This window comes from Haliotis rufescens, unplaced genomic scaffold, assembly GCF_023055435.1.
Source record: "Haliotis rufescens isolate VD_foot unplaced genomic scaffold, xgHalRufe1.0.p SCAF_8, whole genome shotgun sequence".
NCBI lineage: Eukaryota > Metazoa > Mollusca > Gastropoda > Lepetellida > Haliotidae > Haliotis > Haliotis rufescens.
The window spans coordinates 29,712,280-29,729,820 of NW_025964372.1; the positions used below are offsets into that span (position 1 = coordinate 29,712,280).

At 40.1% G+C, this 17,541-nt stretch overlaps 1 protein-coding gene across 8 annotated transcripts in view; it reads left to right on the plus strand.

The window, feature by feature from the left end:
- LOC124145558 (rap guanine nucleotide exchange factor 1-like) overlaps positions 1-17,541 on the plus strand; it is a 139,317-nt gene that overhangs the window by 47,736 nt on the left and 74,040 nt on the right. The window contains exon 1 of one of the 8 annotated variants that reach the window (XM_048389919.1): positions 17,331-17,415. The exons of the other annotated variants lie outside the window; for them this stretch is intronic. Within the exon in view, the coding sequence (XP_048245876.1) occupies positions 17,406-17,415 (10 nt within the window). The 5' untranslated portion in view covers positions 17,331-17,405. Of the gene's footprint in view, positions 1-17,330; positions 17,416-17,541 lie in introns of those variants that run through there. 8 annotated transcript variants of the gene reach the window in all.

Genomic DNA, 17,541 nt, shown 5'->3' on the forward strand with positions numbered 1-17,541 from the left:
TCCTCATTGAAATAGAAGTCACAATGATTTGCTTCAAACCTATTTAGAGTGACCTGCCCTTGCCATGTAAAATAATCTGAAATGGAACCCAGATCCAAGATGATCATAACTTTCATACTTTAGGCAAAATTACATTAATACTTTGTACATGAAATTGTCACCCCACTCAGTTCTGCCAAACTGGGGGCGTCCGGGGAGCCTAGTGGTTAAAGCGTTCGCTCGTCATGCTGAAGACCCGGGTTCGATTCCCGACATGGGTACAAATTGTGAAGCCCATTTCTGGTGTCCCCCACCGTGATATTGCTGGAATATTGCTAAAAGCGGCATAAAACCATACTCATTCACTCACTCACTCTTCAAAACTGTCATGCTTGACATTCATTGACAATTCATGTACACAGGTATCATGAACAACTTGATTGTAAAGTTATCTAAAAATAAAGATCATCACATATTTTAAAAATTTAATAATTATTTATTGTGGCCTCTTAATGGCTTTCACCAGTTGTAACTCTACGATTGTTTCATGACAGTCTGACATGCATCGCTATCAATGATGAACATGGAGACAGGAAGAAACTAGTTTTTTGGCCTAATTATGTGATTGAGGAAGTCGTAGATACATTGGGAGCATGAAACTGTTCAACTCACATCTGCTCAATTCACACATCGGAACCAGTGACACATGTAAGGCAACCAAACAAGCAATTCATCCGTCTGCAACTTTTCAGGTGACAAATGTCAAAAGGACGTGTCAATGATTTTGTCACCTTTTGATAAAAATTCTTCTAAATCATTACCAAATGTGAAAATGATCTTAAGGACATTCAGCTCATGTGTTTGAGAGAGTCAGTTTGGTTTTTTACAGTATTTCAGGTATATCACAGCCACTTGGTTTCATATTTGCTTTTAAACCTTGCATTTTCCCTGGAACACGAACGTGATCTGAAAGCCTGTCTGTGGACTATCCAGGAGGTTTCAGTGTACCAACCCGAACTTTTTGGCATCACTTTCACTTTGTACCCAATTACAGCCCGACTCTTCCGACTAGGTGCTGATGTTGTAGGCTTTAAGAAGTCTAATGATTGTGCATGTGCCACAAAGTAAAGCTATGATGTTAAGGGATCACTGAGTGGCATGTAGGACCTGACGACTCAGGGTACATAGGCTCACACGCAGGTACGTCACACCATACACCCCACGAGATGGGTGGGGGCGGTCTAGTAGAGTAGTGGTTAAAGCGTTCGCTCGTCTCACCAAAGACCCGGGTTCGATTCCCGACATGGGTACTTTTTATGAAGCCCATTTCTGGTGTCCCCCGCCGTGATATTGCTGGAATATTGCTAAAAACGGCGTAAAACCATACTCACTCACTCACTCATGAGATGGGTGGACTATTTATATTGTTAAGATGATAATGTTTAAGATGGACAATACAGGTTTTTACGAGATGCACAAAAGGGCGTCCAGTACTCACAAATGTTGACATTGGACACAGAGAAAGAATATATTGCATCCCGGTGGATGCACAGTAATATTCATTGTACCTACACCGTATCAAGAGCAGTTGTGGGTGTCATTTCACCCTTCCATCATGACCACTGTCCACGTGATCATTGGTTCATTCCTAGACTAAAATCTAGTCTCTGAAATGAACATATCGTACATAAAAAAACAGTTGTTTAGTTATCTTAATAAAAATATAATAAAAAGGAGCCCAGTGACTCTCTTCATTTTCAGATCTAGACTTGCCAAACATTATAGACTTGCATGGGCTGTATTTGATATATATTTGTATCAGGGTCTGTAAGACAGAATAGTTCATTCCAGGCTCTATTAAAAGTAATTATCCAAACATACAGTACACTACACCATTTCATTACTTCATAGACCGCCTCCGTGGTCTAATGGTAGAGCGTCTGCCCGGAGAGCGGAGGGTCCGGGGTTCGATCCCCGGCCGCGTCATACAAAAAGACGTTAAAAGATGGTACTTGTTGTTACCCTGTCTGGCGCTCGGCATTAATGGTATCTCAGTGAGCTAGCACTATAAATCGGCATCAGTCCGGACTAGTACAAGCAGCCACACACACACATATACGTGCATGCACGTCGCTATATAAGTGCAATAATCTTGGACGCGACGTTAAACCCAATTTCACCTCACCTCATTACTTCATATTGCCTGCAAGGACTCTTAAAATGAAGTATCGTGGTCCCCTGGGACCTCCACTTTTGTAAGTCAAGGTAAAACCCTTGACAAGAAGACACAAGATCAGGTTAGTTCTTAGTAAGCATGGTTAAATGGCAGGTCTAGACAGCAATTTTTTAAAGTCATTTTGTTATATCAATTTATCGATATGTCATGATTTTTTTTAGTTTATATATCGATGCTAAACTTACCAACCAGTCACACCCGTACAAAAAGGGTGTTGCATATTCAGAAAATTCACAATTACGGCTGGAGGTTTTACTACATTGTGACGGAGGGAATGCCATGTCAGCTATCTGTAGGAGTCCATTAGCGGAGGCTGGCTGCCGGGCAGGTATGTTGGCTTGCTCAACCAACCTGGCAGAAACAGGCAGGTACAGCTATTTCGGGGCACAGTTGGGATGCCGCAATGTGTATTACAGTACATATGGTGTGTAAGAGGGAGGTACATCTGGCTCTCGGATAGACTTGCACAAGTCTCTCGGGAAATAAATATTAGTTGAAATCATAATTCCCAGGTGATGTGAGGAATAAGAACATGTTGTCCCTTTAAGAACCTGCATACTGTCCGCTTACATAGTCTTGCCTATTATAAGGATAGAATTATTATACATCCATTACAGACTTGGATTACAAGGCTCTGTGTGTGACCTCCACTTTCATTCCTAGGGACATAATGATAGATGTGATAAGAGTGTGTCAATATTTAGCTGCTGATGCATCAATTTGGGGGGGGAGGGAAGGGAGGGGCATGGAAGGGAGGGGCACGGGTGGCCCAGTCGATTTGCGGTGAAGAGTTGTGTACCTTGGGCATGCCAGAAACCTATGATTGTGGGTTCGAATCCAGATTATGTTTCTAGGTTTGTCAGCACCATACCATTGCTTGTGGGTTTCACCGAAGTGGTAAACGTCAGAGACCTGCATCACTTCGAGCTTTCCTCCCACATAAAGCAAGTGGGAATTAAACCCAACTCACTCACTCAATGCGGGGTTTGAAATTGTTTTTTATTTTTGATAGTCCAATCTTTGAAATTCATGCTTATCTGATAACCTGTGTCTACTAAATTATGCTGAAAACAAGTAAACATTTAATAATGGTTGTACTCATTGACGAGTAATCTCTGGGATTTGACATTTACCACCTTGGTGAAATCAACGTGCGTGGGTATGGTGCTGACACACCTAGAATTATACTCCGGGTAAATCTCTGGGAACCACAATCACAGTATTCTGGCATGTGGGTAGTGTACAGTGAGGCAACATGTGGGTAGTGTACAGTGAGGCAACATGTGGGGTAGTGTACAGTGAGGCAACGTGGGGTAGTGTACAGTGAGGCAACATTTGGGGTAGTGTACAGTGAGGCAACGTGTGTATAGTGAGGTAAGGAGATGAAGCTGAAGAACTGCTTCCTGATGTGAACCAGATGGTAGAACCCATTGAAGACAGAAACTACTTGTCTTCTGGAGAACTCAAACCAACTTCTGAGTCGTCAGAACCCCTCAGTTGCAGGCCCACAGCTGATTCTTGGCATCCTTTAATGGTGAGGATCTAACCAAGCCTGACAACACTAGTGGTATAATTAGCCCTGTGGACGAGGGGCATCCCTGTTTGCTACCCCAAACTCTCTTATCTGTTAGCTGTGGGCTAACCTATAGTCACAGAAATAAAGTTAGGTATGAAGTTTAATGAAGTGATTCTGTGAAGGATCCCCAGAAGTTGACATCAGTAGTGCAGTGAAATTAAGTTAATTTGGCAATGATTTTTTTATCAATGGGCCAGGAAATTTGTTCTGTCAATTGGCAGTTAACAAAGAATTGTTCTTAAAAAATGTGAGATCTTTGGGAAGAGTTAGCTAAAGGCAACTACAAGTACCATATTTACCATGACAAGATTGTTTTTTTTGTCATAAAATAAATATATTCCACAGTTATGGTGCAGGACTAGAAGTTGGTCAGGGGCACTTAATTCTGCAAATAGGGTAGTCATGACAGCAGAGTTGTCTTGCCACTGGACTTACAGCTGTGTGAGCAGCAGGATGGGATATTGTATAACAACTGTTATGTACCACCTGTTCAATATGACAGATATCAGTTCACAGGTGTTGAAGGAAGACCTCAGCAGGGGCGGGCGGGGGAGTGACGGTGTGTTCTTCACAGTTTAGTTGGTGTGAGTTATGGGCATTGCTATTTTAAAACGCTTCTATTTCAAACATGTTAATCATGAGCTGTGTGAACATGTGTCCAGTTCCTCAGTGGTAGAAACAAAATGTTTCTTTCTCGTACAGACTTCAGGGTATATCAGTCATTTATGAATCTTAAGTGCAGTAATGTTTATCTCTGTTTTGTTTTGCAATATTCCGTCTATATGACGGCGGACTGTAAATAATCAAGTCTGGACCAGACAATCCAGTGATTGACATCATGAGCATCGATCTACGCAACTGGGATTGATGACATGCATCAACCAAGTCAGCGAGCCTGACCACCCGATCCCGGTAGTCGCCTCTTAAGACAAGCATAGTCACCTTTTACGACAAGCATGGGCTACTGAAGATCCGGGGTAAAATAGGTCTTCAGCAACCCATGCATGCCATAAAAGGCAACTGTGCTTGTCGTAAGAGGCGACTTATGGGATCGTGTGGTCAGGCTCGCTGACTTGGTTGATGCATGTCATCATATCCCAATTGCGTAGATCGATGCTCATGATATTGATCACTGGATTGTCTGGTCCAGACTTGATTATTTACAGACCGCCGTCATATAGCTGGAATATTGCTGAGTGCGGCGTTAAACAACAAACAAACAAAACATCCTTTACAGAGCAGTGGCACTGTTTTTATTGTTGGCTTTTAAATGTGTTATCATTATTTGGCGAAGTGTAAAATAATTGAGCTGTGCTTTGGTGAAAGCCTTGGTTGAAATAGATTGAAATATGAGCTGGCCCCTGCTCTAAAACAAGCATTTGGTTATACCCACACAACTGGAAACTCTTCCTCATTCTTGGTGGTGTCTAAGGTCATCTTGACCCAGCAAGGGCATTCATTCAAAGGAGGGATGAGCTATTTGTATATAATACATAAAAAGTACATCTTCATTTTAATCCCCCAAATTGATGTTTCCAAAACATTAAGCCTTATACAAGAATTATGATTTGGTCATAATTACATGAGTAGGTCAATACATTAGACTAACATTTAGTCTCTGAAATCTTATATTACACAATATCCTTCTTGACTCTAAAAATATAAAAAAAATTCCCTATGCTGATTTCAGAATAGAGCTAGCTTGAGCTGGCTAGACTTGCTTTTGTATGCGTTTCTAGATTTATTATTTTTCATAAAATAAATATATTCCATGGTCATGGTGCAGGACTAGTCAATACATGTGCAGTAGATGATTAAATTTTAATTTCAAATTGTTTGATAGACATTACTTAGAAGTTGACGGATGACAAGGTAGACACAATTTCATGGATAACAACTTCTTTAATACTGTAAAAAGCGACGTTTCAGTATAGATCCTTATACCGTTGTCAAGCAAGACTGAATGAGGGACAATTTCAACTTAATATATTTTGAACAATCCTTTCAAGGATAATTACCATGTGTTTCTGAGATTTCAAGTGACATTTGGAATACTCCATTATTTAGCCATGTTTCCTGACGACTAGTTTGCTCGACAAAGTTCATAAAATATTCAATTGAAGTACATTAGGTATGAATTTTTGTTTCTTTTTTTGCTACAGATTGAAGTGATAATAGTTGAAAGTAATATTGGAAATCATATATTGGAATTAATTGTTTCGAATTAATTATACTATAACTTTACAATATATAAGATAGGAAAACCTCTCTAAGGGGCCACCACTTTGTTTTTTTAATGGGGGTAGCCTTGATTTGGGTTAGAGAGGATTTTTTTTTATTGACAACACATTTGTCTTGTGGGGTAAAACCTGGGGAAATAGTTAGCCCCTGTTAAGTATGTATATAAATAAATAATGAAATTAATTTTGACAATCATTTTTGTGTATTGGAGTGAGTTAAAGTGGTGTTGTCTGGGTGACTTTCCTTTATACAGGGTTCCGGGGTAGAATAGGTCTTCAGCAACCTATGCTTGCCGTAGAAGGTGACTATGCTTGTCGTAAAAGGCGACTAACGGGATCGGATTGTCAGGCTCGCTGACTTGGTTGAAGCGTGTCATCGATCCCAATTGTGTGGATCGATGCTCATGATATTAATCACTGGATTGTCTGGTCCAGACTCAATTATTTACAGACCGCCGTCATATAGCTGGAATATTGCTGAGTGCGGCGTTAAACAACAACCAACCAACCTTATACAGGGAGGGGGGAGGGGAGGGGAGGGGAGGGGAGGGGAGGGGTGGAGCCTCGATTAACATGCTGGCAGTAGGGCCTGGTGACTTGCTCTTATATTAACACCATCTGCCAGACATTCAACACACTCAACATTACAATAGGGTGGCCAAATTGTCTACAGTGCCACAGTTCACAGCGCAGAGTTGCATCCCTTAGGCATGACAGGATCCTTTGACCCTGATCCTGATTCTTGGTTTGTTAGCCAAAGCGATAAACGCCCGGTATTACTTAGGGCTTCCTCCCACATTAAGCTGATACACTGAGATCCAACTGACACAAGGTTCAAAGGGGCCTTAAGCTTTACTCAGTCTCTCACTATTGTTTTGACAGAAATTAGCATTGCTTATCATCTGCTGAGTATTTCTTCCATATTTTGTCAATATCTCCTCAAAATGAATTAAATAAAATATTTATTAATATTACCTTTTATTGTCAAGTGCAAATAATTGCAATAATATAAAAAAAATTATATTGCCAAGTAAATACTATTGTTTTTTTAACTAGACATAGTTGGGTCCAGATAAGTCGGTCTCACAGTCCCTGAACCATACTATTTTCCATTCCACCCAGCCCTTACTGTAGCCCTAAACAAAGCGAGTCTAGATTTACCACAGGAGAATCTCCCATCTCACTTGGGCTCCTTTTCACTTTAAATGTAGTGGCTTGTTTCTATCAAGTGATATATTTTCAGAGACTAAACGTTAGTCTAGGGTCAAAGTGCACTGCAGCCAACAAGTCACGTATCATTGCCCTTCAATTGCTAATTGAAACATGAATAATGTCATTCATCAGTGTATGCAATAATTGACCTTTCATTGTAATGAGACCTTCCATGGTGTATATTGCCTCCAATATGGCTCTGATAATCCTCAACAAATGAACACCACAGACTCGACATAATTAACTTTGGTACTTAATTATTTATTCCTTATTTACATTGACAACAACCCTGATTACATTGGCAGCCGTTAATATTTGTATTGGTATAATTGCTATTGCTTGATATGCTGTAAGAGGCAGCTGGGAGTGTTCTCTGCTGTATGCGGATTAACAGAAGGATGCAGTGGCATAAGGGGTCCTTTTGGAGTACTTTTGACCCACGGGACCTGCATAATTTAAGAACTGGGCAAAACTTTCAGAAATTGTTATGAAAGATATCGAATACAGGGTTTTACAAGACGCAGAATTGAGTGTCCAGTACGCAGAAATGTAAATAATGGATGCAGACAAAAATATATATTGCACCCGAAGGGACATATAATTCTTTTTATAAATGCACCAACTTCTTGACAAGAAATATACAGTTCCTGTAATTAAAGTAGTTATCAAACCTTACAGTACTGTACACTACACCATCACGTTGCTTTTCAGGACCCTCATATAGAACCGTTGAAATAAGTAATTGGGGGTCCTCTGGACCCCTAGTTTTGAAGGTCAAGGTAAGACCCTGCAAATATGCAGTCTTTAGCCACTAGTCTGAAGTCTAGTCTAGTAAAAGTCTGTTTGGTCTAGTAAGCTCAGCTAATAATAGTCCATATGATAGACAAGACTGCTGGAGGAGATGCTAAGAACCATGTCGGGCAAATAGTCTCAAAAGTTTTGGGCTTTGATTGTGAACTAGTCTTTGTTCATGTCAGTAAATGACATGTCAAAACTAAATAACAAATGGTATATTTGGGTAAAGACAATGGCATTGTATTCATATTCAAATCTAAATAAGGTAAGGAAACAAGTATCAAAATGTCTGTTTTTAGCAGTTTTGCATGAAAATAAGCATGCAATGACAACGGTATGCCATGTTCGTCAAATGTCCATAAGTGTCAATTTTAATGGCTGGTGTTAGTAGTTGTCATGAATATATTTTCATAGACGTACATGAAAACATTACAAGCTAGGGCTGGAATGAGTCCAAATTTACTTCCCAGGTACCCGCCCCCCTATTACCCGACCCTACCCGGGTACCTGCTGTAGGTCATAAGTTGGGCACAAAGTGTTCATTTGGGAACTGTTTTACCGGAGCCCTGGCAAAAAGTGTTCAGATATAGTATAAAAGAGAGATATAAGTGTAAGAGAGAAATGAGGCTAGATGTCAGCAATTTGAACATGTCTGATCATTTTCATACCATTATTACAAAGTTTTTTTGCAGCTTTAACCTTTGACATTTCCTTTTTGTCAAAAAGGACGCTTACCCCTTTTCTGACTGTGCAACATACTGATTGTAAGACACTAGGGAATTAGACCCGTGAAGATCTGGGCGAGATTAGGCTTTGTCATTGTGTCGAATAGTGGAAGCAAAATAGTATCATGTCAAATAAACAAGTATGGACCCAGCCAGGCACTGACACCACGAACACTGAGTAACAATCCATGCCACTGATAAAGAGACTAACAACCGATCCACTAAGTCACCTGACCCATGGAGATCCGGGGTAGAATAGGTCTTCAGCAACCCATGCTTGCCGTAAAAGGTGACTCTGCTTGTTGTAAGAGGCGACTAATAGGATTGGGTGGTCAGGCTCGCTGACTTGGTTGATGAATGTCATCGTATCCCAATTGCTTGAATCGATGCTCATGATGTCAATCACTGGATTGTCTGGTCCAGACTTGATTATTTACAGACCGCTGTCACGTAGCTGGAATATTGCTGAGTGCGGCGTTAAACAACAAACAAACAAACAGCAAGGAACAAGAAACAGAAATAAATAATAGTCAAGCCAGATAATAAAACATACAATAGGGTTACAATTTTGTTTCACGTGTCTGCAAAACTGATATGCTACAGATTTGCCATCTACCTAATGATAAGGGGCCTACAAGGAAATGTCACTAGTCTAACAAACATTTGTTCATTTTGAACCCTGTTCAGCGTTAGAAATTGGCACTAGTCCTGTAGTCCTTACCAAACTGCCCAATAAATAAGGTATCATAAGGACTAGTTGAAATTTTCCGTTTTTAAGGTTTTCCTATATGTTATTATAAGGACTAGTGGACTGAAACTGTTAGTTTCTATGGCTGCTGTTCATCTTTTTGGGTTAAAATACAAAGCATGTTTATTGAACACAGTGAATATTCTTGAACAGTTGAAAGATGTCTAAATTACATTTCAGTTGAACAGTATGACAGCTTTCAATGTTTCTATTTCAAGCTTGACGCTGGGGTCGACCCTTGCCACCCACCATCTTCATCTATAAACTAATTACAGGTCACTTCAAAGGAGCAATAACATTTCCCATTTCCACTACTCGGCATATTGCCTCTCTGTTGTCGGCTAAGCCGGGTTTATTTGTCAGGAGAAAATAGGTGTCCCTTTTAATCTCACTCCCTCACTATTAAATGTCCTTTGATAAAGTTGAACTTTGATTATTACTTCAATGACATTTTATAACATTTTGAAGCAAGGCGGTTGAGTTTTACTTTGTTCTGTTATGTCAACATTTTGAGGAGAGTCAGTCAGTCAGTCAGTCAGTCAGTCAGTCAGTCAGTCAGTCAGTCAGGGGAACAATTTCACTCATTATACCCATGTGGGAATCGAACATGGGTCTTCGTCGCAAAAGCGAACGCTTTAACCACTAGGCTTCCCTACCGTCCCATTTTCGAAGGAGACCTTTTGGTAATAAAATACAATGAAACAACACGTTATATGGCATTTTCAAACTGTAGCCAGATGCAGGTTTATGCCAGGTGGTCTTGGTTGGCCACAGTATTCAGGATATAATATCCTAAGATTTAAATTTCAGATTTATAATTGAGTGTTAATGCTTTGCAAGACAAATTAGGATATGGGATATGTCATGCATCAACCAAGTCAGCGAGCCTGACCACCTGATCCCGTTAGTCAACATTTACAAGTGTGGGTGGCTGAAGAGCAGTTGTGACCCGGATGACCATATATGGTTTCTGGGTTAGAATCGTTCCTCTGCATTCTCTGCTAATCGTATGAGGAGTAACAATGGATGAGTGGTAAGGTGACTTTGTTGATTGGGTGTCATCTTACCTGACAGGTAAACCCATGGATGGAAGTCAGCATTAGCCGCTAGCCAGGACCAGTTTTATTAATGGTAAAGGTATCCTAAAGGCTAGTAGAATTTCAAACATTTTCAGGGGTATTCAGGGGTAGAAACTAACATATTTAGTCCACTAGTCCTTATAATAACATATAGCAAAACCTTTAAAAAGGGCAAATTTCTACTAGTCATTATGATACCAAACTACTGGCCAGTTTGGCAAGGACTACAGGACTAGTGCCAATTTCTAACGCTGGTATTGCCATATGTCATCACTAATCAGGCAAGTTAATTTCCATCCCTGTTTGAACCCACTGCCTTGTCTGGTCCAAACACAGTTATCTATAGGCTGCTGTCATGACAAGCATCATCAAGCCAGGGATACCCTAATCTGCCCAAGAAAGCTAAGGATAGATTTTATTGGGGTCTGTCTCCAGTCCCTGAACCATATTATTTTCCCTTCTTCACAACCCCTACTGTAATGCCACAGCTCTAAATAAAGCAAGTCTAGGTTTACCACGTGTGAATCTCCCATCTATCAAGGGTTCCTTTTCAATTTTAATAGAGTTGTTTGTTGCTATCAAAATAACGTATTTTAAGATACTAAGCTAGTCCTGATCCTTGACTGGAATTAAAATATAGGGAGATTTTATTTTACTAAAAGCCTAGGCAAGTCTAGATCAAACTAGACGATGTCTAGTTTCCTTGATCCACACAGCAGAAGAGGAAAGGTTCTTTTGAAAAATAAAAAATATAATTATTTGTAAGAAACCTTTTCATTAACGAAGTTTTAGTCTAAGACTAAGCATGAGCCAAACTTTATTGATGCAGTAGACAAGACCAGTGATTCAGTCTGACCCTCACAGGGAATCATTTTTTAAGGTGACTCCTTTTCGTGAGGCAGTTTGGAGGGATGACAGTCATTGATTCAAGACTTTCAACTAATTCAGATTATTTTTCCTGGCACTGCGTGATCCTATACTTATTGAAAGCAGTGTAGATCGGCGGCAGCGGTGGTAGATGCAGCATCAGCAGAGACAGACTGCTTTTTAAGAATTGGATCATATCCAAGTTTGCCACAAGTACCGTATTCGACTTAATAAGCGCCCACGGCGATATTTGCTAATATGTTGGCTAGTAAACAATTCCAATTAGAACCCCTTCCGATTGATCAATGTACAAGACTTATTTATTCGTGTATAATACGTACTCGTGTGTTATATGCACCCTTAATTATGGGCAATTAAATTCTGGAAAAATATATCTGTCATATATAAACATTTCAACCTGTCAGCATAAACCACGAAATTTACGATCTTTCACCAAAATAATATTCTAATGAGAGCCCCCTATTTCTAATTTTGAGAGCGCCCTGCGCGCTTATTACGACAAATACGGTATCTGCTGAAGATATTTTGAAGGCACCTTAGACCTTCCTCTGCTATCAACAGGAGTTGAATATCACCCATCCCCCACATCCATGCTATTTTCAGGCATGGAAGGCAGGTTTTGCCAGCAGACGTCAACATGGGGAGTATTTAGGCGTGAGCATTGGAATGGCTGTCTGTGACTTAAATCAGGTCGCAGACATCTGGGGCAAGTCTGACCATATTTTGGGATATGTCTGTCGTCTTTGTTGAATTGAATGATGCATGAGTGAGTTGGGTTTAACGCCGCTTTGAACAGTATTTCCAGTTATACCACAGCAATTCTCCTATTCAGGCATGTATGGTCTCATTTGAGAGATCACTTGTATTGATTCTCTCATGGAAGATGCAGTATTAGAGTGAAAACATCTTTTGAATTTTCTGTGAATGATGTGATCATCTGAAGTTTGTTGTTTGTTTGTTTGTTCTTTAATGCTGCACTCAGCAATATTCCATCTATGTGACGGTGGTCTGTAAGTAATTGAGTCTGGACCAGACAATCCAGTGATTCGTATGAGCATTGATCCATGCAATTGAGATACAATCAATAGTAACAATGACATGCATCAACCAAGTCAGCAAGTCTGACCACCTGATCCCGTTAGTCGCCTCTTGCGCCAAGCATAGTCGCCTTTTATGGCAAGCATGGGTTGCTGAAGACCTATTCCACCCCGGATCTTCATGGGTCCATCATATAAAGGGTTGTCTGTGCAAATTTGGTTGTCTAGATGAGCTTAATCTGAGAAGGACTTGTCAAGATGGAACACAACACATATGTTTTCACTTATGCAAAATTTATTCAAATTATAAAAAATTGTCTTGGCTGATGGATTATTTTCTTTCTGTGCCTCAAATGTTATGCCTTAAATTCATTTGAAGTTGATTTTTAGACAATTTTTAAACTCTTCATCTTGTTTTTCTTTAATATTTTTAAAAAAATTTGAATCATCAGTATTTTTTAATTTATTTATATAAATGATGTACACTGACTCCATGATGTAAGGTACATCTTTGGATGGAATGGTGAACTTCATCATTGTAATTATTGAGTCATGTATTTCAGCATGTGATGGGGAGGGTAGAGTTTCCAGTTCGCAACAAAAAGTGAAGTTTGCTGGTTAGAAATTCCAGTTGTTAAGAATATTCAGGACCAGCTTTTTGAATTTTGTTATGACGACAAACAGTTGTTGGGGAAACAGCATATGTTGCGCTATTTAAGTTACAGCCCAGCTGGTGCGAAGTAATATTGGGTAGTCTCATAAGGCATTGACCGCAAAGATCGTACTCACTGTACTGGGTAGTTTTTGCGTTTGCTGCAGCAGTTGTGCATCTCACTGGCTGATTGGGTGTCATCTGGGGACCGTCTCAAAACCTCAAATTTGATTTAATTCAAATTAGTTTCACATGGTTTTGTTTCAAAGTGGCATTTTAGGTAATAATTAGTTAAATGTCATTTTATGTTGCTTTTTAGAAAATGAGAAATATTTGTTTATGAAATTATTTTGTATTTTCAGTGGTTTTGTAATTGACTTTGATATGATTGAAGTTTTCATATACAGAACCGATTCTACCATTTTATGGATTTAATGTTTGTGTATCATGTTGAAGTGATAAGGTGAAGGCTAAAAGGTATTGTAGACTATTTTAACTGGGAATAGTCACTTCAAGTCTCTGTAGTTAATAAAATGTTGAGGTCCATGATTGTGGGCCAAACAGTCGTCTAAGGCGCCGCGATTCGCTGTGCAGAGTTGCCTCCCTTGGGCACGCCAGAAACCTATGATTGTGGGTTCGAATCCCGGTTCGCCCCGGTTATGTTTCTAGGTTTGTCAGCACCATACCCGTGCTCGTGGGTTTCACCGAAGTGGTAAACGTCTGAGACCTGCATCACTTCGGGCTTTCCTCCCACATCAAGCTGACACGCCGCAATATAACTAGAATACTCTTAAAAGCAACGTTAAACCCAACTCAATCACTCACTCACTCTAAGTTTCATTTAAATAGTATTTGACATGAAAGCAAGCTATGTAAAGAATCAGTTCACTCCCACTCACCCCTAATGATGGCTGAATGTTGAATAAAGCAGACAAAAATGCTCTGTGTTTGACAAAAATAGAAATATACCCAGAGGCTTATGAGAAGTGTAGGCAGTAAAATAGGTGCAGTGTGGTTCAATAGAGCTCAAACTCCCTGCAACACTACAATCATATAATCCCTCCACCCTTTTCCAGTGAGAGGAAAACAGCAAGGTGTGTGTGTTACGTCATATTTGTAAACAAACTGTCATCGCCCAACTCACCTGCTATGTAATATGCTGGTTAGATTTATCATCCACATTAAGGGCAGATGTGTGCAAAGAGGGGACCTTACAATGTATATTCAACAAGCATCTAAAGAGTTGAGAGGCTGTTTGTACGCGGAGCAAAGTAAGTTGGAAGTACATGTCTATAGCTGTAGGTAGATGTTTGTGAAAGTCAGGTGTATTGAGTGAAACATATCCATAACAGACTGTTCACAACCGACATAACATAATGATTGGATTTTGTGAAGCGTCGTGAGAATTTCTGTGAGGTATGATTCACTCCAGATAACCCGTGTCACCATGATGGTTTCACCTTTCTTGGCCTGTTTCAATTTAAGGATATTAATTCCTTATTGAAAACCTTTTACATTTGTTACAATTGCATCTGAGAGTTTGGGGATTAGCGATTTTACACTAACCTTGTTTGACACAGTGTGATGGATGAAAATATAAACATCAAAGACTTAATTTAATTAAGTACCACTTAAATGTATTGCAAGATTATGTCTTGGTTGTAAGGGTTGGTCCCATGGGGTTTCTGGGTAGAATTGGTCCCCAATATACTATGCTTGTCGTAAGAGGTGACTAAGTTTGTTTGTTTGTTGTTTAACCTCGCACTCAGCAATATTCTAGCTATATGACGGCGGTCTGAAAATAATCGAGTCTGGACCAGAAAATCCAGTGATTAATGTCATGAGCATTGATCCACGCAATTGGGATCGATGACATGCATCAACCATCCGACCATCCGATCCCATTAGTAGCCTCTTACGACTAGCATAGTCGCCTTTTACAGCAAGCATGGGTTACTGAAGACCTGTTCTACCGCGGATCTTCACAGGTCAGGTGACTTAGTGGATCGGTTGTTAGTCTTTTTATCAGTCGCATGGATCGTTACTCAATGTTCGTGGTGTCAGTGCTTGGTGGGGTCCATACTTGTTTATTTGACATGATATGCATTTCCTTCCACTATTCGTCACAATGGCAAAGCCTAATCCTGATTCAGGCATCTGATATTTCTGTCTAATTCCATCTTCTTCATTTCTCCCTGGGTCTATCCCACCAGGGTTCAGGCCTAGACCTGGTTGAGGCCCCCACCCACCAACCAATCAACCCCCTGCACACACACCCACCCCCACCCCCCAGTTTGTCTCACTTTTTTGATTGTCATCCTTCAGTCACATGCCTGTTGATCCAACAACGGATAGCCTGATCAGTAGTTTCTGATTAAGGGAGTTCAGCAGTTTATACATGTTTTCTGTATGGATAACTGTTTGGCTCTTCTAACAAGTTATACTTTTGGACCATTGAAAATTTCAATGCTTCAATAGTTTGATCAGAGGTTACAGCCATATACTATCAGCAGGGACAGAAATTCATGCTGGCCCATTAGCCCAGGTCAGTTTCAATTATGGTTAAGTTTCCTAAGGGCTAGTAGAATTTTCAACATGTTCCTATATGTTATCACTAGTCAGGCTAGAAGACTTCTTATGATAATTTCTATCCCTGTATCATGTGCTTTCACCACACCTTCTATGGAGTGGAGTCTTCAGCTATATAGGTCACATTGTATATTACTGAATTGATCAGCAGGCGATCATAAACCTATCCTTGTCTTTGCATATTCATGTCCTAACAGCAGCAAAATGTGAACACTCTGTAGGTTTTACTGAAAGATTCTGCATGGACTTCATATTTGGTGGTTAGTTCCAAGGGAGGTAACTCATCAGACCTTTGCGTCCCTCAGCCTGAGCTGTTGGGCCTGTTCCATTACTTTCACTTTGTATGCATCATAAAAAGATGTGTTTTTTTCATTATTATTGAAATCAACCCCTGTCCATTAACTCACTCACTAGTTCAACCCCTGTCAATTACCTTATTAGACGTAATAAGCGCCCTGCTCTAATAAGCGCCCAAAGCGATATTTGCTAATATATTGGCTAGTTTACAATTCCAATTAGCACCCTTCCGATTGATCAATGTACACAAGACTTATATATTTGTGTATAATACGCACTCGTCTGTTATATGTACCCTTAATTATGGGCAATTAAATTCTGGAAATATATACAGTGTATCTGTCATGTATAATACACACAGACTTTTCTTTTGTATCATTTCAGGCTGTCAGCATAAACCACAAAATTTTCGATATTTCAACTCTTTCACCAAAATTATATTTTGGGCGCTTATTCCGTCGAATATGGTATCTCACTCACAAGATCAACCCCTGTCAATTAACTCACTCATGAGACCGACCCCTGTCACTGAACTCACTAGACCAACACTCGTCTTTTAACTCACTCACAAGATCAACCCCTGTCAGTTAACTCTCTCACAAGATCAATCCCTGTCAATGGGAGTGTGGGTTCGAATCCCAGATGGGACTCAACCCAAATGAGTATTAGAATCTGTACTTTACAAAGAAAGTGTTATCCGAAATATAACATTTGTTACATTTGACCACTTTCTAAATGGCAGTGTGAATTTAAAACCCTGTCAATTTACTTACTCACAAGATCAACCCTTGTCAACTCACACACAATGCCTCCAAGGTCTTGTGGTAGTGTGTCCGCCCGGAGAGCGGAATGTCCGGCGTTTGATCCCCGGCCGCCTCATACCAAAAGACTTTCAAGATGGTACTTGTTGTTACCCTGTCTGGCGCTCGGCATTATGGGGCTAAGACAAGGACTGGTCGGCTCAGAGTCAGTATACTGTGTCTGAGTGGGGTATTGATGTTAAACTGTGGCATTGTATCTCAGTGAGCTAGCACTATAAAATAAATCAGCAGACACACACACACACACACACACACACACACACACACACACACACGCACAGAGTGAACCCTGTAGACACAATTCTCCTCGCTGCACTGTAATTTCCAAGAATCTCAGTTTCAAACACATTCGAGGAAAAAGAAAGTTTCCTTTCCCAGTATCAGTGTGCATCCTAGCCAGTATATACAATGTATTTCCTGATTGAATTTGACCTACTTAACCTGAAGTGGCCGTGATGGTGGTCATGTGCACGTTGTAGTTTCTAGACATGAAGACTCTCGGTCACGAAGCCATCGAGAAGATCCTTCAATATGTCAGAAGGTAGTGTTGGCCACTTTTTCATATCCCACCACATGTCTACTACTCTATGTAAGCAGTTTGTGACTTCATTGCCGCTAGCTGGAAGTCTGAGTATGGTAATACAAGTTTCAGCCTTGTAACCAATGT